We start from the raw sequence: 18,867 nt of genomic DNA, 5'->3' as shown, positions 1-18,867 counted from the left end.
CGTAAGTTTATCTTTTCATACAAAGGTACAATCGCATAAATGTTGACTTCAACATTTTTGACAGTGCTCTACAAATGTAACAGATTATACTATACAAATACAAAGTAATCTTTAGTTTTTTTGGGTACACAAGTATAATTTTCAGTAGAAATTTCCATATACCTACAATTTGATAATATAAACGCTCGTTTAATTCAACTATAAGTCTATCACTACATTTTGATAGGGTACATATCAACCGATCGTTTACTTCAAAACAAAAATATGAAACAAATGCATTATTTTCTGTATAAATGCATCAAACCGTTGAAACCACTTTGCAATCCATATTACTATTACTTCAAATTGAATAGCTTTGTTAATTTAGTTCACATTTTCAAATGTTATATTTTACTACAACATATTTACAAACTACCTGTAGCAATTGCACAGTTTATCTAAAACTAAAGCTTATACACTGGCAAATATAGATCTCCTTAATAATGTTTACACATCATACAACTTTAGATTCTCAAACTCATCGAAAGTGTCCTCAGATCCGGATGCTGTTAGATCAGACAGCTCGTCAAGGCATTTTTTGACGCTTTCGTACATTCCAATGAAGTCCATCGGCCAGCGATGCGAACCAGTCGGATATTTGATCTTGTGCGCAAATACTTGGCATTGGGATAAATAGAGGTGGTGACTCGCAGGCTGTCACCATGAAAGAGTTCTTGACGATTGCGGCCATCAAAACTGACCCAGGAAGTATTGCGGCTCTCGGGCGAAACTGAAATCTAAAAAGAATTATTCAGACAGGCACTAAATCTGTAAATGCTTACAATGTCTAACCTTCAACTCCACACCAGCAGGTACCACAATGGGTCGGAAGCTCAGCGAATGTGGGCAGATTGGCGTTACCATAATCGCAGGCACAGAGGGATGAATCATTGAAGCACCAGCGGCCACTGCATAAGCTGTACTGCCCGTGGGTGTCGAAACAATGAGACCGTCACCCTGAACCGATGTAATGTACTTGCCATCCAGAAACAGATCGATATTGCTTAAATACGGGGATGGTCCACGATCAATAACAACTTCATTTAATACTAAAATGCTTTTATGAGCGGCATTCAAATGATCATCCGGGTCTGCATCCGCATGTTTGGATTGATTTCGTTTGTCACTCTTCCGATGCGTAACGCAGCGCAAGCGACTGCGCAGCGTAAGTGCAGCATGGCCTTCCAGGACACTGGTGAGCTGCTCCTGGAAGCTATCGAAGCGAAAGGGTGTCAGAAAGCCCAACGAACCCAAGTGGAACGCCATGACCGGTGGTACCGATTGCTGGAAAAGCAGCGAAGCGTACAGTAATGTCCCGTCTCCGCCGAGACAGACTATAAAGTCAATACGATCGGTGAGATCGTCACGTCCATCTCTATGAAAAATTAAATAAAAATTAGATTAATATTTAACATTGCTATAATGTTACTCTCACTTGAAGGTGACCAGTTTGTCGCGAATATCCCGAAATTGCGCCACCTCGTTGAGTTGTGAGTCTTCCAGCACTGCAGATTCTACCCAGACGACCATATTCTTCTCTTGCAGCAACCAAGTGACGAGTTGCACAAAAGGCGCCAGAACCGAAGCATCGCTCACTTTTTTGATTACCAACACAGTGAGCGGTGGCTTGTACCATGTCAGACGCTGGCTTGCAGGATCCTGGATTTGCATAACCATCGCGGAGTTCTTCATTATGCGACCACATGGACCAAACTGCTGGAATGGCGATGGCGCATTCAAACTGCGTGTTCGCCTAAAATAACAAAAAAGTCATTGATTTCTATTAAGTAGATTGCATTTCCCACAAATAAAAATTCCTTGATAAACCTCAGTAAACTCCTGTTGTTGTTTTCCTCAGAACGCTTGAGCTCCTCAATCTGCAGGGAGCTCTGACGCGGAAAAAACGCTGTATTTTGGAATAGCTTAGGAAACATTGGCAAAATCAGCACAACTTTTAATTGACTATTAAATTCGACAAGTGTTTTCACCACACACGCCGAACAACCGGAGAAAAGAAGAGACACAAAGAACAACGGTAGATGATCGACAGAGATGACTTCAAATCGCACCACAAATTAGAATCTCTAAAGAATACATATGTAATATAAATGTTTTTAAAAAAAAATTCTCTTTTAAAAGTACAATTTCAAACTTGCTGTATGAAGTGACTTAGTTGCAATAAACTAAAATGTGAAATGCGAAAATGAAAGACTTAAAAGCAAAGCTCAAGCTGGCGAAAGCTAACAGCTGCATGCATCCATTAATATTAATACCAGCAACTCAAAATCTAGAAGGGTATTAAAGCTTAGTGGAAACGTAGACAGCAAACATATCAGAAATTACAAACATATTTGTAAAACAATCTATCTAATAAAAATCTACTATTTAAAAAGTATGTTATTCCCTTGCGAATTAAAGCATTGCTTCCACATTTGCAACAAAATTGAATTAATGTAATCAGTATTCACTATACGCACTTTAAAAATTTAGCCTTGTTTGAAACAGTCAAGTGCTCTGTCTACCTCTGCATCCTAAAACTAAATTCTAAGTTATAAATAATAAAAAATGCAATAATATTTTATCAGATGATGAGTGATAAGAATTCTTTTGCCATTCATATTCATAATAAATTTGTGATAATTTAATTACGAAGTTGTTAAGAATTTTGTGGAGCCCTCTCTAAAAATATCAATAGGGTATCTCACTGTCGGGTCGAAATGCTGTTACTTTCTTACTTGTTTTACAGCATCCATTTACTAAAGCGTACCAAGTCTTTCTTCGTATAACCAAAACAATCATTTTAATTCAGTACAGCAATCTAAATTCAAATTCAGTTATTAATGAAAACAAACAACCAAAACAAATGAAAAAGTTGAATGTGCACAAAAGGCAGACTATTGAAACCTTTAAGTGATATACATATGTTTTTAGTAATAAAACAAAAGAAACTGAAAAGCGTATATTCAGCAATAGCTATTCATAAATGCTTGAAAGTAAAAAGCTTTACGAACGATTACAAATGTGTATGTGATTGTATGTGTGCGTTTCTGCCTTGCATGCGGTTTGTACACATCGTACAATCATAACATATGTATGTATATTTTTGTATTCACTTTCTTTGCATTTTGGCATCAGCTGATTCGGCATTTGGTTTGATCTCTAACTACGAAAACATATGTATAATTTGAATGCAGCACGCAAGCCCTTTACCAAAAGAAATATTGGTAATAATTGGAGAATGCGCTGCGCTTGCGTGGATTGTTATTAAAAGCAAATAAAGAGCTCGTGTAAACAAAGAAAATACAAGTGCAGAAATTATCAATCGCATACCACCACCAGCTGCTCCCCACGATTCCACCGCTGATACGACCCATCGATTCACTTTCGTCGCACTCTTTGTGAACCGAGTCTGTAGGTGTTTGTAACGATGTTGCTGTCTCATTCTGTTTAGCAGCTTCAGATGTTGACATTTCAAATTCACATACACACCGCGATTATTAGCGCTTTTCTCTTTTCGTAAAGCAAGTCCTTCAATTAATTAATTCACATATAGAGCCCATCTGAAAGCCAGTGTGACTGCAAATTGTGACCAGCAAAATACTGATACAAATTCACATAACACATGAGTGGAATAGAACTTAACAAGAAAATTAATGAATGCTAACTTCCTTTGCAAGTCAGTTTATAATAACATGCATATTGACAATATTTTAGATTGTATTGCATACTTTTCCAGCGAGTATGAAAATGAACAAATATTTCGTTCATGTCGATATCAATCGGGATAGCGATATTGCACGCAAAATCGCAATCGTTATCGAAACTACTACCGAAATTGCTGCGGAATGACAAAAGTTGCTTATTTTAAAACTCGCAATGAAATAAATGCAAATTGGAAAAAATGTTAAGCCGATAACATTAGCAATGTTAAATTTATGCAGCATGTTAAAATAATAAAAAGAAACACAAAAGAATGCATAAAAATAGACCCTTGTATGTAAATTTGCCGACAGCGCCACCAATAGGGAATTTTCTGTGGTATTTTTGGGATGTCTAAAAAAATGTTTTATTAGCTTCATACCGAAATTGTTTACGTCTCTCTGAGATATCCATGACACGAGTTTTTCTTAAAGGCTTTGGTGAATTTCCCGGCGATGTGGGTGCAGTTTCGCCCTCATTATCATCAACCATTTGAAGCGCCAATTGTAGATCTTCCTCCCGCATTTTGAAATAATGTTTATCCAAGCTTTTATCTGAAAGGTAAATATTACGACTCTCAAACTGAACTTCACTGCGCCGCTGTCGAAATTCAACTAAAGTTTCTTCTCTGCCTTAGCTTTTCAAATATATACAATACAGTATGTACATAGTATGTATGTGTATGTCGTATGAGATGCTGCATTGAATAAGTATACATATATTCGAGTACTCAACGCGTACTTTGAATTTAAGATCAATACTCAATACAGCAGTTCAAAATCCGTACACAAAACAAAACAGTACTTAAACTGATCGACTAAAAACCATTTATGTACACATTAAATATACACAATAAATCGCCCTTTAAGTATTTGAATTATAAAATTATCCTACACAAAAAATATATTAGCAATAAGAATACAACAATTTCCATTTACCCACACAATCGTGCATATGTTCCGATATACATATGTATCTACCTATGTGTGTACATACATACATATATGTGGGAGGCCTTAGAAATTACTAGAGTTTTGAGTGTACAGTAGTAAATATTTACAAACTATTTTAGTTATTATTATATTTGCTTTCACTTGTCACCAATCATGGGCGTGGCGGGAGCTCAAAAAACAATTATAGATATTTCAAGGCGAGTACAGCCTTAAACTCTGTTCCAGTTACTCATAAATCAAAAACTTACCTTTCGTTTTATTTTAAGCCGTAAATAGTTTTGACATGGGTAACGTGTTATTAGTTATTTAATTAACGTCATGAAACTCATTTTATTAATATTTTTTCAGTGAACTATTAAAATAACTCTATCATCCAAAAGGTAATGTAATTTATATTAACAATTTGCTTTTAAAATAATTGAATCACTAATTCGAGGCTTGAAAACTAATCAGAACAAGTAACGAATTTTATATATGTTTCGTGTAAAAAAGCTCAATGCTACGCATATTTCTCGCACTTATATCGGTTTAATGCTTTGTTTATCGATGACAAAACTATTCGATAAATAAGCAAGCTCTGCGGCTAGATTTCATTGTGTAAATTAAGAGTTGTGATATTTGTTTTAAACGAAATCATAAATGGCAACAAAAGCAGCTTTACCTTTTGAGATGATGGCAAAACGGTTTGGTACCCTCAAGTCTCTGGCTGGCGTAGAAAGTCTGAGGTAAGTGATTATTTGTCGCATGCTGCAATGTTTGTCACTCTGTGACGTAATTGAGAAACACGTTATCTTCATGTTCGCGCAGCTTTTTGAGACCGGCACAGACAACAGTCCAGCTGCGACATGGATACAGCACAGAGAAGCAGCCAGCAGATGAACAGGCAGCCAAATCAGAGTCACCGGAAATAGAGAAGCTGACCAAAGAGCTGGCAGCAGCCAAAGAGCAAAATGCCGAGCTCCTCGACAAATACAAGCGTTCGCTAGCTGATAGCGAAAATATGCGCAATCGGCTGAATAAACAGATTAGCGATGCCAAGATTTTCGGCATACAAAGTTTCTGCAAGGATCTGCTGGAAGTGGCCGATACTCTGGGTCATGCCACACAAGCAGTCCCACAAGAAAAAGTAAGCTAAGAATTAATTGTTGCACTTTTTTAATAACTCTGTAATCTCAATGTAGCTTAGTGGTAATGCTGATCTGAAGAACCTCTTCGAGGGACTGAGCATGACACGCGCCTCGTTGCTACAGGTGTTCAAGCGACATGGGCTAGAGCCAATTGATCCCATCAAGCAGAAATTTAATCCCAATATGCACGAAGCGCTGTTCCAAAAAGAGGACTCCACAGTGGAACCCAATACCGTGGTGGAGGTGACCAAACTAGGCTATACGCTGCACGAGCGTTGCATACGTCCCGCCCTCGTCGGTGTGTCCAAATGAGGAGAGGCCAACTCGTCATTTACATAGCCTAGCCCCCATATGTTTGCAAAATTCGCTTATGCTGCAAAATTCATGTTATGTTAACTATGTAAATACTAATACATACACAAACAGATTTATGTAAATTCCCCCGTGTACAGGGAATAAGCATTAGGAAGAGAGATTCCAGTAGATGGAAGTAGAGTCGTTCCCTAGTTTTTAAGTACTCTGCAGCCGTCGGGATGCAAGAACATTTCTACCACGAACCTTGCCCTGGCTGGCCAATTAAGGTCTTTATACGATAATAAAATGTTTAGTTTGTTTTCGAGTTGTGCGTGTTTCGCTGTGATTTATTTCAGTCCTTGGCCATAGCTCATTGAAAATCATCTCATTTCTCGAAACATAAGAAATACGATAGCTCTGGGAAAGCGTTTATTATGCAGGTGAATGCAGGTAACTAAATTGAATGCACTCAGTTCAATGGAAATGCGAGATTTCGAATTTTCCAAAGGCACAGCAGGTAGTCACGAACTCGCCTCGCCTCAAATATTCGTGGAAACGTCTTGAACAAATTTCCATTGAAACGGGCTTAAAACTGCAACCAAAGTCGTTGTGGAAGGAGTGTGCTGAGAGTGCTCATCAGTTGTCCTTTTAACCTCGAATAGTTCGCAATGCTCGCTTGTTACTTGAAGTTTCTGCTGCCGTTGGCTCTGCTGCACAGCGTCGTAGGACGCGTGCTAATGATGCCCAAATTCTATGGTCAAGACAGTGCGATAATTGTTGACACGGACAAAGCCGGACTACAGTCAAAGTTAAATCCCAAGTTACAGAATGCTTTCTACTACAACATTCCTGTCTACAAGTTCTTTAAACCGGGTGCAATGATGCCAACAACGACGACGACGACCACAACGACACCAGCTCCCATCATGTCGATGGATGAATATCCCAGCGATTTGCTGTACATTGCACGCAATAAACTGGGCCTAAAGCGCATGGATCAGTTGCCCAGTCTCAGTGAACTGGGCGAATTACTGGGCACCGGCAACGCTGAGGAGACCATTAAATACATACGCGCGCTAACCTCCAACGATCAGGGTATCTCGCTTATGAAAGCGTATTTGGGTGCGCTGGACTATGATCAATCTGGAGGAGAGGAGGACGAATCCGAAGTAATAACGCAGCGCAAATACAATGAAGATGACAATGACACTGACAACAACTCGGAAGTTGAAGCTGATTATGCTGAAGTGCCGCTGCAGCAACCAAAACTGGAGCGCGAGGAGAGCAGTCTGATGCAACGTGTCAATGAATTCATGCAGCAATATGGGATGTGGTCCGAGGAGACAACAACAACAACGACAACCAAATCTCCAACTGTTCTGCCCCACAAGCCGACGCTACGTCCGTTGCCTTATCATTATCCCATTCCATTGCGTGCCGCAACCTCAAGTGTGAGGACTGCAAGCACCACCACGAGCACGACTACAGCAGCAACGCCACAAGCGCCAATGCCACCGCATCTCAACTCGCCCAAGGTGTCGCCCACTGCCTCCTCTTCCTCCGTACCTGTTGCGCCTCATATTCAACAGCTCGCCCATATTGCCAACATCCCGCCTGCTGTGTTGGATACGTTTCTACAGCAGCAACCCAAGCTAGCCGAGTTGGCCAAGCGAGTGAGCCGCCTGCCTCTGGTGCAACAGCATAGCAAAGCAATTGATGGACAACTCCTGGTGGCTGTAAAAAAAGCGCTTTCGCAGGATGAGAGTCTAAAGCGTTTGCTAGCAACATCACAGACATTGAAGTAGAGCAGACCATCCAAATTAAACTTATCACTTATCACCTATTACGTAATGCATAAAATAACAATAAAGTCGCTAGTCTTGCTTTAAATGAAATCATAACCCCAGTCTATTCGATTTTTTTTGACATGTGCCGTCACCTCAAAACACAAGAGTCGTAGTTAATTCGACTAATGCATTATTAAATGCCGTCAATTTGCTCTTGCGTTGCCGTGCATAACTGTCGTCGAGCTATAGAATCGTCGACAGTTTACTGTTGAACGCACAATCAGTATTAATTATTTATTCCATACAAATTACATTTTGCATGTCTGTTGAACAATATAATGAAGTTTAAGCGCTACAAAGCGCAAAACTTTGGTAAGTTTGTTCGTTTTACTCTTTGTCCATTAAAAATAGCACTCGCTAGCTCTGGCAATAAACTAACGAGCGTGCATAGGACAGCAAAGAATCTTCAAAATTTTAATTTTAATTTTATTGAAAAAAAATTTATACACGTTCACCACGTGCTTGAAAAGGAATGAAAATATTTTCGATTCCGATTAACATCAATAGCTCTTAACATTGATTTCAACTGACTCCAGTTCAGTTCAGTTCCGGATAAAATATGTTTACTAATTAATCAATTATCGATAAGTTTTGACTACACCACTGAACAATGGTCATTCACAACGAAATGCAAAGATTTTCAACAAAAATTAATTTTAAACTGAGATGGCGGGAACAAAATATTTTCAATTTGCAAAAAGGAATTACTGTATACCATGCAAATCGGAAGACTTTAAATTTAAAAATGGAAATGGAACACTTTATTTTTATCTTATTTTCTTATATTACTCATGAGTTTTCGATCTCTTTGTCCATCCATAATCATCGCAGTTCATTTTTCCAAAAGCAAAGGTTTTGAATTAAATAACTATAGATTACTTATAGCTGACTATACTTATTTTTGAGGCCTCCTTTTTGAATATATCTAATATTTTTAAATTAGTCATTGGAAGCATCATCATACTCATCTTGGTAGATGAGTCTAGCAGTGCTTATGTGCAGGCGATATCACAGCAGTAACAAACATTTCAAACAACTAATAGTAAATCAACTAGTCGGCAGAATCTGATAGTATAACTGAGTTATAACTCAAAAAGCATAACATACGGTCGTTGCAAGTATGTGTGGTTGTAACGGAGTTTTTAAATATATGTTTTAGTATTTTAATTGGAGAAACATAAAGAAACCGAAGATATTTAAGTGTTTCAGGAAATCAGCTGATTCGCCCAAATAATAACAAATCAGCGGTGTGGCCATTTAGTTTTAAGATTCTAAATTGGGCACACTACAAACCAATCAGCTGCGCAGTTAATTTTGAGGTAGACGACTTCAAATTTTTGCGAAAAAAATGGTTCCATAAAATATCGATAATATCAACAACCAATGGTGCAGAGAATTTTGTAAATCTATCGATATATCGACATAATATCAACAAGACTCTATCAGGGTTGCATCTCAATAAACTTAAATCAGAACATACACGTCGCAAACGTCACCAAAAAAAAACGTCGAAAACAAATTATTGGTAAATTTCATATAAATAAAATGTTGAATTAATCGCAGCCACCGTACTGCTATCGTGCGTATATGTGGGCGAGAGTGTGCGTGTGTGTGTGCATGTCTGTGTGTGTGTGCGCCGTGTCCAAGTGGCAGTAAAACATACAATACATATGTGAGAAGAGAACACTGCACCAACAACAACAGCAAACGCAAATTGTGAAAAGTGGAAGCCAGTTAGGTGCAATTAAAGAGTAGCCTGAACCTAGCACAAGCACAATGTCACTGCCGGGCAACGGTATTTATGTGGTGCGCGGTGAAATGGCCACCTTAATGACGGCCATGCGACGTGGAACACGCTGGAATGCAACAGCCTACGTGGTAAGTGCCTCACCAACGATAGCAGCGAGCACATTTGCAACACCAAGACATTTGCAGGACGAGGAGAAGGATGCGTTACTCAAGCTCTTCATCGATCTGAAGCAAATACTAAATCGCATTGAGGATTTGCGTTTGATTGAACCAAATGTGTTTCTGGCGCCTTTTCTCGAGGTGATTCGCACAGCGGACACCACAGGGCCATTGACTAGTCTTGCCCTAGCCTCGGTTAACAAATTCCTGTCGTATGGCCTTATTGGTAAGTCAATCAAGCTCTTTGATACTTTGAATTAATGAAATTCCTGTAGATCCCACTACTCCAAATCTGGCTGTGATTGTGGAGCTGATTGCGGACGCTGTCACGCATGCTCGCTTCATGGGCACCGATCAATCGTCGGATAGCGTCACCTTTATGCGTGTCATCGAAGTGCTGCACACATTGATCCGAAGTCCCGAAGGGGCTGCCGTCAGCAATGAGTCCATGTGCGAGGTGATGCTCAGTTGCTTTAAAATTTGTTTTGAACCGCGCCTCAGTGAATTGCTGCGACGCTCGGCCGAGCAGTCGCTCAAGGATATGGTGCTGCTATTCTTTATGCGTTTGCCACAATTCACGGAGGACCGTAGTGACACTGTTCTACAAAAGCGATTCACCATCTCAGAAGCAGCTGGTGCACCTCCTGAGAAACATAAACGCAAAACATCACAGTCGCTCGCTGTGCAGCAGAAGGCATCGACAGGCGAGGAGCCGCCACAGACACCTCAGAGCACGCTCGCTGCACCGGCGCATTTAAAGGCGTCCATTCTGGCGACAACGCCTGCATCCCCAGCTGGCAATATCTTAGATATGCAGGGCAAGATCACGCAAACGCCAACAACAACAACAACAGCAGCCACAGCACAACTAGATGCACCAGTTGATGTGCCAGCTATTCAAGTCGAGCAGTCAGCGGAGCCGGAGGCAACTGCTGATTGCGATGACGTGTCGTCGACGGCGGTGGCCACGCTGACCGAAGCGAACAGCAGTGAATACATCAACTCGGTTGGAGTTCGTTTTACGCAGCAAACATCTGCGGAGGATTCGGCTGCATTGTCCGCCACATTGACGCCATATGGTCTACCTTTTATTCAGGAATTGTTTCGATTTCTAATCATTCTGTGCAATCCTCTGGACAAACAGAATTCGGACAGCATGATACACACGGGTCTGAGCTTGCTAACCGTTGCTTTTGAGGTGGCCGCCGACAATATTGGCAAATACGAGACGCTGTTGGCGCTGGTTAAGGATGATTTGTGCAGGAACTTGATATCTGTGAGTCAACTGATGTTTTAATGTTTTAGCACTCATTAATTCTCATTTATATATTGTACAGCTGTTGACTTCGGAACGTCTGAGCATCTTTGCTGCTGATTTGCAGCTTTGCTTTTTTGCTCTTTGAATCGCTGCGCGGTCATCTAAAGTTCCAGTTGGAGGGCTATCTGAAAAAAGTTAAGTGAAATTATTGCCAGTGACAATCCGAAAACTCCATACGAGATGCGCGAACTAGCACTTGACAATCTGCTGCAGCTGTGGCGTATTCCAGGCTTTGTCACTGAACTGTACATAAATTACGACTGCGATTTGTACTGCACCGATATGTTTGAGAGTCTCACCAATCTGCTGAGCAAGTACACGCTTTCTGCCACAAATGCGGTGTACAGCACTCACATCATCTCCATGGATACATTGATCAGCGTCATCGATTGCATTGAGCGCAATTGTGCTGCAGCTAAAAACAACGCTTCTGTTGTCCAAGCAGCAGCATCGCAACCTAATGTTGGTGGCAGTCGGCATTCGCGTCACAACAGCGGGCTCGAGGGGATTGTTATCGACAATGGCGAGGAGCCGGTCGAGAATATTGCGAGCTTCATTAACAGCAGTTCGCAGCGTCTGCGATTGCAATCAAAGAGCATGAGTGGCGACATTACCAGCGAACAGCTGGTCAACGTTAAGGAGAAGAAACGACTGCTGTCTAAGGGCACCGAGTGGTTTAATCAGCGCCCCGACAAAGGTATACAATACCTGCAGGAGCATGGCATACTCCATGCCCAACTCGATCCCATGCAGGTGGCGCTCTTTCTGCGTGAGAATCCAGGTCTCGACAAGAAAATGATTGGCGAATATATTTCCAAAAAGAAGAATGTGGACTCGAAGATTCTAATCAATTTCGTCGACTCGTTCGACTTTACGGGACTCCGCGTAGATCAGGCGCTGCGTCTCTATTTGGAGACGTTCCGTTTGCCCGGTGAAGCACCTTTGATATTCCTCGTCCTGGAGCACTTTTCAGATCATTGGCACGTGAGTGGACAGTGTAGTTTGTTTGGAATTTATATTTGTAATTTTTTTTTGAAAATGTTGTATGAACTGCAGAATCAAAACAAGGAGCCATTTGCCAATACGGATGCCGCCTTTCGCTTGGCGTATGCCATCATTATGCTGAACATGGACCAGCATAATTCCAATGCCAAGCGTTTGAATGTGCCAATGACTCTGGAGGATTTCACAAAGAATTTGCGTGGCCTAAATGGTGGTGAGGACTTTGATCAAGAGATGCTGGGACAGATATTCAATGGCATTAAGTAAGACGAATCGAAGGCGTTTTCTATTTCTTGCAAATTCAAGTTATTAATAATTACTCAATCCACAGAAATGAGGAGATTGTGATGCCTGCTGAGCAGACTGGACTCGTGCGTGAAAACTACTTGTGGAAGATGCTGTTGCGACGCGGCGCCACCCACGATGGTCACTTCCACTATGTGCACGACGCCAGTTACGATGTGCAAATCTTTAACATTGTTTGGGGCGCCTCATTGAGTGCGCTCAGCTTTATGTTTGACAAGAGCACCGAGACGGGTTACCAGCGCACCTTGGCTGGTAAGCAATTGCAAATAATTAGGTGGCATTTTCAAGTGAATACATGAATAATTATTATTTATAGGCTTTAGCAAATCTGCAGCTATATCGGCGCATTATAATCTTCATGCTGATTTTGATGCACTCATTCTGACTTTGTGCAAATTTACAACATTGTTGAGCAGCGTCGAGCAACACGAACCGGTGCCGGCAAACAACGAGATTCAACAGGCGGTCAACTTTGGACTCAATGCCAAGGCGCAGTCGGCAATGCGAACTGTATTTCTGCTAGTGCACGGTTATGGGGACTGTTTGCGTGAGAGTTGGAAGCATATTTTGGATCTGTTTCTGCAGCTATTCCGCCTGAAACTGCTGCCCAAAACTCTCATCGAGGTGGAGGACTTTTGCGAGCCCAACGGCAAGGCTTTGCTCATATTGGAGAAACCACGCGAGAAACAAGAGCAAAGTCTGTTCTCCAGCTTGTATTCGTTCATCAGCTCAGAAGGGCAGCGTGAGCCAACGTACGAAGAGCAGGACTTTATCAAGCATGGACGAAAGTGCATCAAGGAGTGTCAACTAGATCAAATGCTGCAAGAGTCCAAGTTTGTACAACTGGAGTCGCTGCAGGAGCTACTGAAATGTGTGCTGTCGCTGATAAAAGCGCCAGAGGCGCCAAAATCTTCTGGCCAGGCATATGCCGAAGATATCACCGTTTTTTGGATGGAGTTTCTGGTCAAGATTGTAGTACATAATCGGGATCGCATGATTCCCCTGTGGCCCGCGGTGCGTGATAAAATGTATCAACTTCTACATGGTAGTGCCCAGAATGGTTACGATTATCTACTCAATCGTTGCATTGTGGCAGTGCTCAAGCTGGCAATCTATTTGATGCGGAACGAGGAGCTCTGTCCCATTGTGCTTCAATCTCTCAAAATGCTGTTGACACTTAAACCGGTGCTCTTGCTGCGCATCTCCAAGCAAGTCTCAATTGGAATCTATGAGCTGCTTAAAACTTCGGCGCAAAACATTCACTCCGAGCAGGATTGGCAGATAATCTTCAATTTGCTTGAGTGTGTGGGCGCTGGCGCTGTGCCGCCCAACTTTGAGGATGCACTGCAACAACAACAACAGCAGCAGCAGACCAATGGCCACGCCGCATCGGATGGCGCCTTGAGCGGGGAGGAGGATGCCACAGGAGCAGCAGTGGATCGGGGTTATACATCTGATTCGGAGCTGAGCAAAGCGACTAGCACTGTGGCAGCTACCTCGAGTCCCAGCGCAGAGAACTGGATACTGGTCAACAATAAGGACAGCGAGCTAACGACAGCATCCAGGTAATGTGAAACTTAAATTCCAAGCGAAACTATTTTAGTTTATTCACGACCTCTCTTGCTTTCAGGCCACAATCACCGCCTAGCTCAAGCACGCCCGTGGCAAGCACATTGGTATTCAATTGCCAACTGCTGGATCATGCGCCCTTCGCGCTATTTAAGTGCTGGGACTCGCTGGCCTTTATTGTGCGGAGCGTCGCTCACATTACGCCCTACAACTTTGAGGCGTGCGTACGTTGCATACGCATCTTTGTCGAGGCCTGTCGCGATGGCGGCATACGTCAGCGTCGCAAATTCGAGTCGGTTGCCAAGAAGCGCAACGTGAAGAAGCGGCAGGATTACTCTCGAGAACTTAGCGGCACCATGTCGATATCCACTGGAAATCTAACTTCGCTGGCTGATGGAACTGATAGTCAGCAACCAAATGCCGCCGAGCAGGAGGAGTTGGCGCAGCGCTATGAGCAACTGTCCATACAGCTGTTAGATCTGATGTACACATTGTATACGCGCACAGCGCAAATCTTCCGCTGGTGGGCCGAGGAGGGATGCACGGTGCCACAGTCGGCGGCTCTCTGGACTCCTGGCTGGTGTCCTCTGCTGCAGGGCATCGCTAGGCTGGCCATGGATCGGCGGCGTGAGGTGCGCACACATGCCATCTCCTGTCTTCAGCAACGTGCGCTCTTGGTGCACGACTTGCAGACCCTGTCGGGAGCGGAGTGGAGCTCCTGCTTCCAGCATGTGCTGTTCCCGCTGCTCAATGAGCTGCTGCCAGAGAGTGCGTCGGCTGCCCAGCTAGATGCATCGTTGTTGGAGGAGTCACGCATACGCACGGCCACGATTATGTCGAAAATGTTTCTACAGCATCTGACGACACTCATCGAGCTGGGTGGCACCTTCAATGAGTTGTGGCTCGACATTCTCGGCTACATTGAGCGCTTTATGAAGGTGGGATCGGACACGCTATCGGAGCAGATGCAGGAGATACTGAAAAACATGTTGCTGGTAATGCATTCGGTGCGTGTGTTTCACAATCAGGACGGAACACTGCAACAGGCGCTTTGGGAGCTGACTTGGCGTCGCATTGGTGAATTTCTGCCCAATCTTAAATCGGAGCTGTTCCACGACGAAGGTGCGTGCCCTATGCTGGGTTGGTTTTTTTGAGATACTTTCTCGATTTAATCTACGGTACCTGTCCGCCTCTAGATTTGGTCTCGCCAGCTATTTCGCTGGACATAACCAAAGTCCTTTATGATCATTCCATGTCATTGCCATTGCTGCCAACTCATAACTATGATTTGGCCCCGTTTTCAGTATGCACCGCTAAGAGTCTGGACTATGCAACTCAGACGGCGGAGATGGTGAAGCGGCATAAAAAACCCTGGGCACGTTTGCGTTTCAAGCTCAAGTTACTCAAGAGTTTGGCCAAGAAGATGAAATCCAATCAAATCAATTGAATCCACTTTCATTACATTTCATTCCTTTTTTATTTCATGTGTTAATTGTTTTTCTATATTATATAATTAACCATTGCAACTGCTCACAAACTATTTGCAGGCAAGCGAGCTCAAACATTGACCAACAATGCCAGCGCTCAGCAGGTGCTACAGTTGCCCCAGGTGGAAATACTGCCTAGTCCGACACCATTGACAACAGAATTGGGTATTGGTTTGCCAGTGACAGCAACTGCTCCGACTGAAGTGATTCCAACTGCGGCTGCTGCTACTCCAATGCCTGTGGCTCCTTCTCTAACAGCGAGTGTTGTGGCCACACCCATCCTAGCATCACCTGTCGAATCGCCAAGGCGCAGCATTATTCTACAGCCGCCGATGGCTGAAGCCTTGCAGCAAGCCCCCAGCTTTATATTTGCTCAGGTAAGTGATATCTTACGGCATCATTTGAGTACTTAATTCACGGTCTTTCGGTACTTCACAGCCACTGCAGCCCGCCGAGTTGCAGAGCTACACGAATGGCAGTAGCAGCGTCAACACATCGCTGCCCGATCTGGTAAATGAAGCCGCAGCAGCAGCAACGTATACGACACCCGTGCACAGACCTTTGGAATCGCCACAACGATCACAGCCAAGCACTCCCGTCGTCAGTAGCAACAGCAGCAGTTATGCCATTGAGTTGCCAGCGACACCGCCAAGTTATCATGAACAACAGCAGCAGCAGCTACTGTATCAGCAATACCAGCAGCAGCAGCAGCAGTACCAACAACAGTTGCAGGCGCAACAGCAACAACAGCAGCAGCAGCAGCACCAACAACAGACTAATGATGTGCCACTGAGCCATTTACTGGCGAACAATGCATATCCATCGCTGGCCAGGATGCCGAATGCATCGATAGTGCACAGCTTTGCGCCAGTTTATGAATCAGCTCCACCTGCGTTGCAGTCGGCGAATGTGGCAGCTGATATCTATCAGGAGTATGTACAGAATCCTTACAATTTAACCTTGCAACAAGCACACAGTCCACAGCATGATCAGCAGATACAGCAGCAACAATTGCCACAGGCATTGGCCCAACAACAACAACAACAGCATCTACAACCACAACCGGCAGTTGCCTCGCCCGCCAATTACTTTAGCGCCAATATCGATCCCAGCAAGATACCACCTGGCTCCGAATTACTCTATGGCCAGCAATAGATGAATAAAGCTTAAGCAGTTGTCGACGCCAGAGATGAAAAGAAATTCATATCTTGTGGTCCTCTTTACTTCTCATCTGTTTTAGGCATTTTTATTTTGTGTCCTCTTTTTAAAAATGAAAAACTTGTAGTTTAATTCAAACATTTCGTACACATTTTTAATTGTTTATTCTTTTTTTATTTTATACATTCCGCGTGTGAGCCGCACGCGTGATTTAAATGCTCGTCAAGTGTGCGTTGAGTGCGGCGGCGAGTGCGTTGTACTATGAATTGATTCACAAATTCATGCAATACGATGGGGTAATTGCAAATAGATAAAGCTTTATGCCACTGTTTAAATAACGGAAAATAGTTTCAATTACAATAATTATTAAAATGCTATTTATATGTATGAATATATATCGTATGTATTTATGTTATGCAAAACGGTAATGTAAATAATCAAAATCTAAATATATAACAAATGCAACATTCACGAAACCAGCTTTTCATATTAATTTTATAATGGTTGATCTCAAAATTATAGACTGGCAACTTCTTAATTTGAATAAAAAAAATTAAAAAAAACCCAAACTCCGTGACAATGCATATCGCAGCATTGCCGTGACCAGGATTCGAACCTGGGTTACCACGGCCACAACGTGGGGTCCTAACCACTAGACGATCACGGCTACGTTGGGTTCATAAAAACTGCTGTTTAAACGGGGGAACAGTATTAGTAAGTCGTCTATTAATGGTAATCCATAATTACGATCAAAGAACTAAGATTTTGGAATCTGATTTAGGTGGTAAAAATCAGTACACTGCCATAAGCACACCTTTATTGCTTTCTGTTATAAGCATAACAGTAAAAAATACAAAACTTTTAGATTGAATTTTCAATAAAAAATTTAATAGTTTTATAAATTTATTATATCTAATCTATTCAAAGTTAATAAAAAAAACCAGTTCCGTGACAATGCGTATTCCAGCATTGCCGTGACCAGGATTCGAACCTGGGTTACCACGGCCACAACGTGGGGTCCTAACCACTAGACGATCACGGCTACACCGGTTATGTGTCTCGCTTGTTCAAAATGCTATTTTTACTTGCACCGCTACAATAACATTACTCAATAACAGTCCTCAATAAACAGCGTTATGTTAAAATACAATTTCAAATAGATGGCGCTTTTGGACTGTGTTCAGCATTTAGCGGCGCTAAGTTAGCGGTTAGAAAGTTGCATACAAAAAATCATAGATGGCGTTTAAGGCAAACGCTTAGATTTAAGTTTCTGTATTAAAATGTAATTAATTCTGTTGAATTTTCAACATCTATTTTTATTTAATTGTAATAAATTTTGGTTCCACTTAGCATCAAACATTTTTTTACTATATTTGCTTTTTTTGTTAACGTTCTTAATAATTTTTGATCATTCAAGTATGTACTAGAAACGAACTAATATATACATATGTAGCTGCATTTGACTTAAGTTTAAAGATCATCCTACTTACAAACCATATTATATAGGATTACCTAAAAAACAGAAAACATCTTTTAGAAAAATTGGATATCAAATCATATTCTTATACGTATGATTTGATATCCAATTTACTTCAAGACCATGGTAACGATTCAACAATTCCATTGGAGTAATCGTTACCTTAGCTAGACTTTGCAGCCAAATAGCACCACATCGTCCATTGTCCAGCCGGCACCCGCGAGGAGGGATAAGTCTGAGGATTTTTGCCAGCCAACCCAACCCAATTGTTAAATCAAAGAAAAGCAAATCAAAATTAAAAGCAAATAACTTTAAGATGACATTTATACGTGCCTAATTTTTCACCAATTTTAAATATATTTAAACTAATATTAGTGAAATGTCTTTAATAGTTTTAAGTTTGGAAATGTTTTCGGCGATGGTGTAAAATTGTGTGTAGAAGCTGTACAAATTCCAGTTGTTCCGAATTCAAATATCTCATGTATGTAAGTATAGAAAATAACCATTTGTATAACTAATTACATATACATATGAAACATGTCGAGAATTTTAGGTGATCTGAATTTGAATTTGGAACAAGGACTTTTCTTATATAAACGTATTTAAAATATATGTATATAACTTATTAAATTATCCCAATATATTATCCTTTTCATCCTGAGTTTCATTTCTGCATGAATTTG

At 41.7% G+C, this 18,867-nt stretch overlaps 4 protein-coding genes and 2 non-coding genes across 6 annotated transcripts; 3 read left to right on the top strand and 3 right to left on the bottom strand.

Annotated features, from left to right (window-relative positions):
- Positions 1–170: 170 nt before the first annotated feature.
- LOC133846462 (NAD kinase) lies at positions 171–4,348 on the bottom strand. Its single transcript, XM_062281460.1, is given in 6 exon segments — positions 171–576; positions 578–667; positions 669–776; positions 832–1,414; positions 1,475–1,792; positions 4,121–4,348. Coding segments are annotated over 6 exon segments (1,332 nt in total). The 5' UTR covers positions 4,264–4,348; the 3' UTR covers positions 171–486.
- An 883-nt stretch (positions 4,349–5,231) lies between these two features.
- LOC133846464 (grpE protein homolog, mitochondrial) lies at positions 5,232–6,437 on the top strand. Its single transcript, XM_062281462.1, has 3 exons — positions 5,232–5,416; positions 5,499–5,817; positions 5,873–6,437. The coding sequence occupies exons 1-3, from the start codon at positions 5,331–5,333 to the stop codon at positions 6,128–6,130; spliced, it is 663 nt and encodes a 220-aa protein (XP_062137446.1). The 5' UTR covers positions 5,232–5,330; the 3' UTR covers positions 6,131–6,437.
- A 101-nt stretch (positions 6,438–6,538) lies between these two features.
- Positions 6,539–7,990, top strand: LOC133846463 (uncharacterized). Its single transcript, XM_062281461.1, has one exon. The coding sequence runs from the start codon at positions 6,781–6,783 to the stop codon at positions 7,915–7,917; it is 1,137 nt and encodes a 378-aa protein (XP_062137445.1). The 5' UTR covers positions 6,539–6,780; the 3' UTR covers positions 7,918–7,990.
- Positions 7,991–9,424: 1,434 nt separating this feature from the next.
- LOC133839959 (Golgi-specific brefeldin A-resistance guanine nucleotide exchange factor 1) lies at positions 9,425–16,845 on the top strand. The gene is given in 12 exon segments (XM_062271614.1): positions 9,425–9,837; positions 9,895–10,093; positions 10,143–11,143; positions 11,205–11,255; positions 11,257–11,313; positions 11,315–12,169; positions 12,242–12,450; positions 12,519–12,745; positions 12,810–14,058; positions 14,124–15,184; positions 15,610–15,926; positions 15,988–16,845. Coding segments are annotated over 12 exon segments (6,045 nt in total). The 5' UTR covers positions 9,425–9,735; the 3' UTR covers positions 16,705–16,845.
- Positions 16,846–17,302: 457 nt separating this feature from the next.
- Trnah-gug (transfer RNA histidin (anticodon GUG)) lies at positions 17,303–17,374 on the bottom strand. The gene has a single exon. It is a non-coding gene; the product is annotated as a tRNA-His (tRNA).
- Positions 17,375–17,677: 303 nt separating this feature from the next.
- Positions 17,678–17,749, bottom strand: Trnah-gug (transfer RNA histidin (anticodon GUG)). Its single transcript has one exon. It is a non-coding gene; the product is annotated as a tRNA-His (tRNA).
- Between the last annotated feature and the right edge of the window lie 1,118 nt (positions 17,750–18,867).

Source organism: Drosophila sulfurigaster, chromosome 3, assembly GCF_023558435.1.
Source record: "Drosophila sulfurigaster albostrigata strain 15112-1811.04 chromosome 3, ASM2355843v2, whole genome shotgun sequence".
NCBI lineage: Eukaryota > Metazoa > Arthropoda > Insecta > Diptera > Drosophilidae > Drosophila > Drosophila sulfurigaster.
The sequence above is the reverse complement of the archived record's forward strand: the minus strand, read 5'-3'. Positions and strand labels throughout refer to the sequence as shown.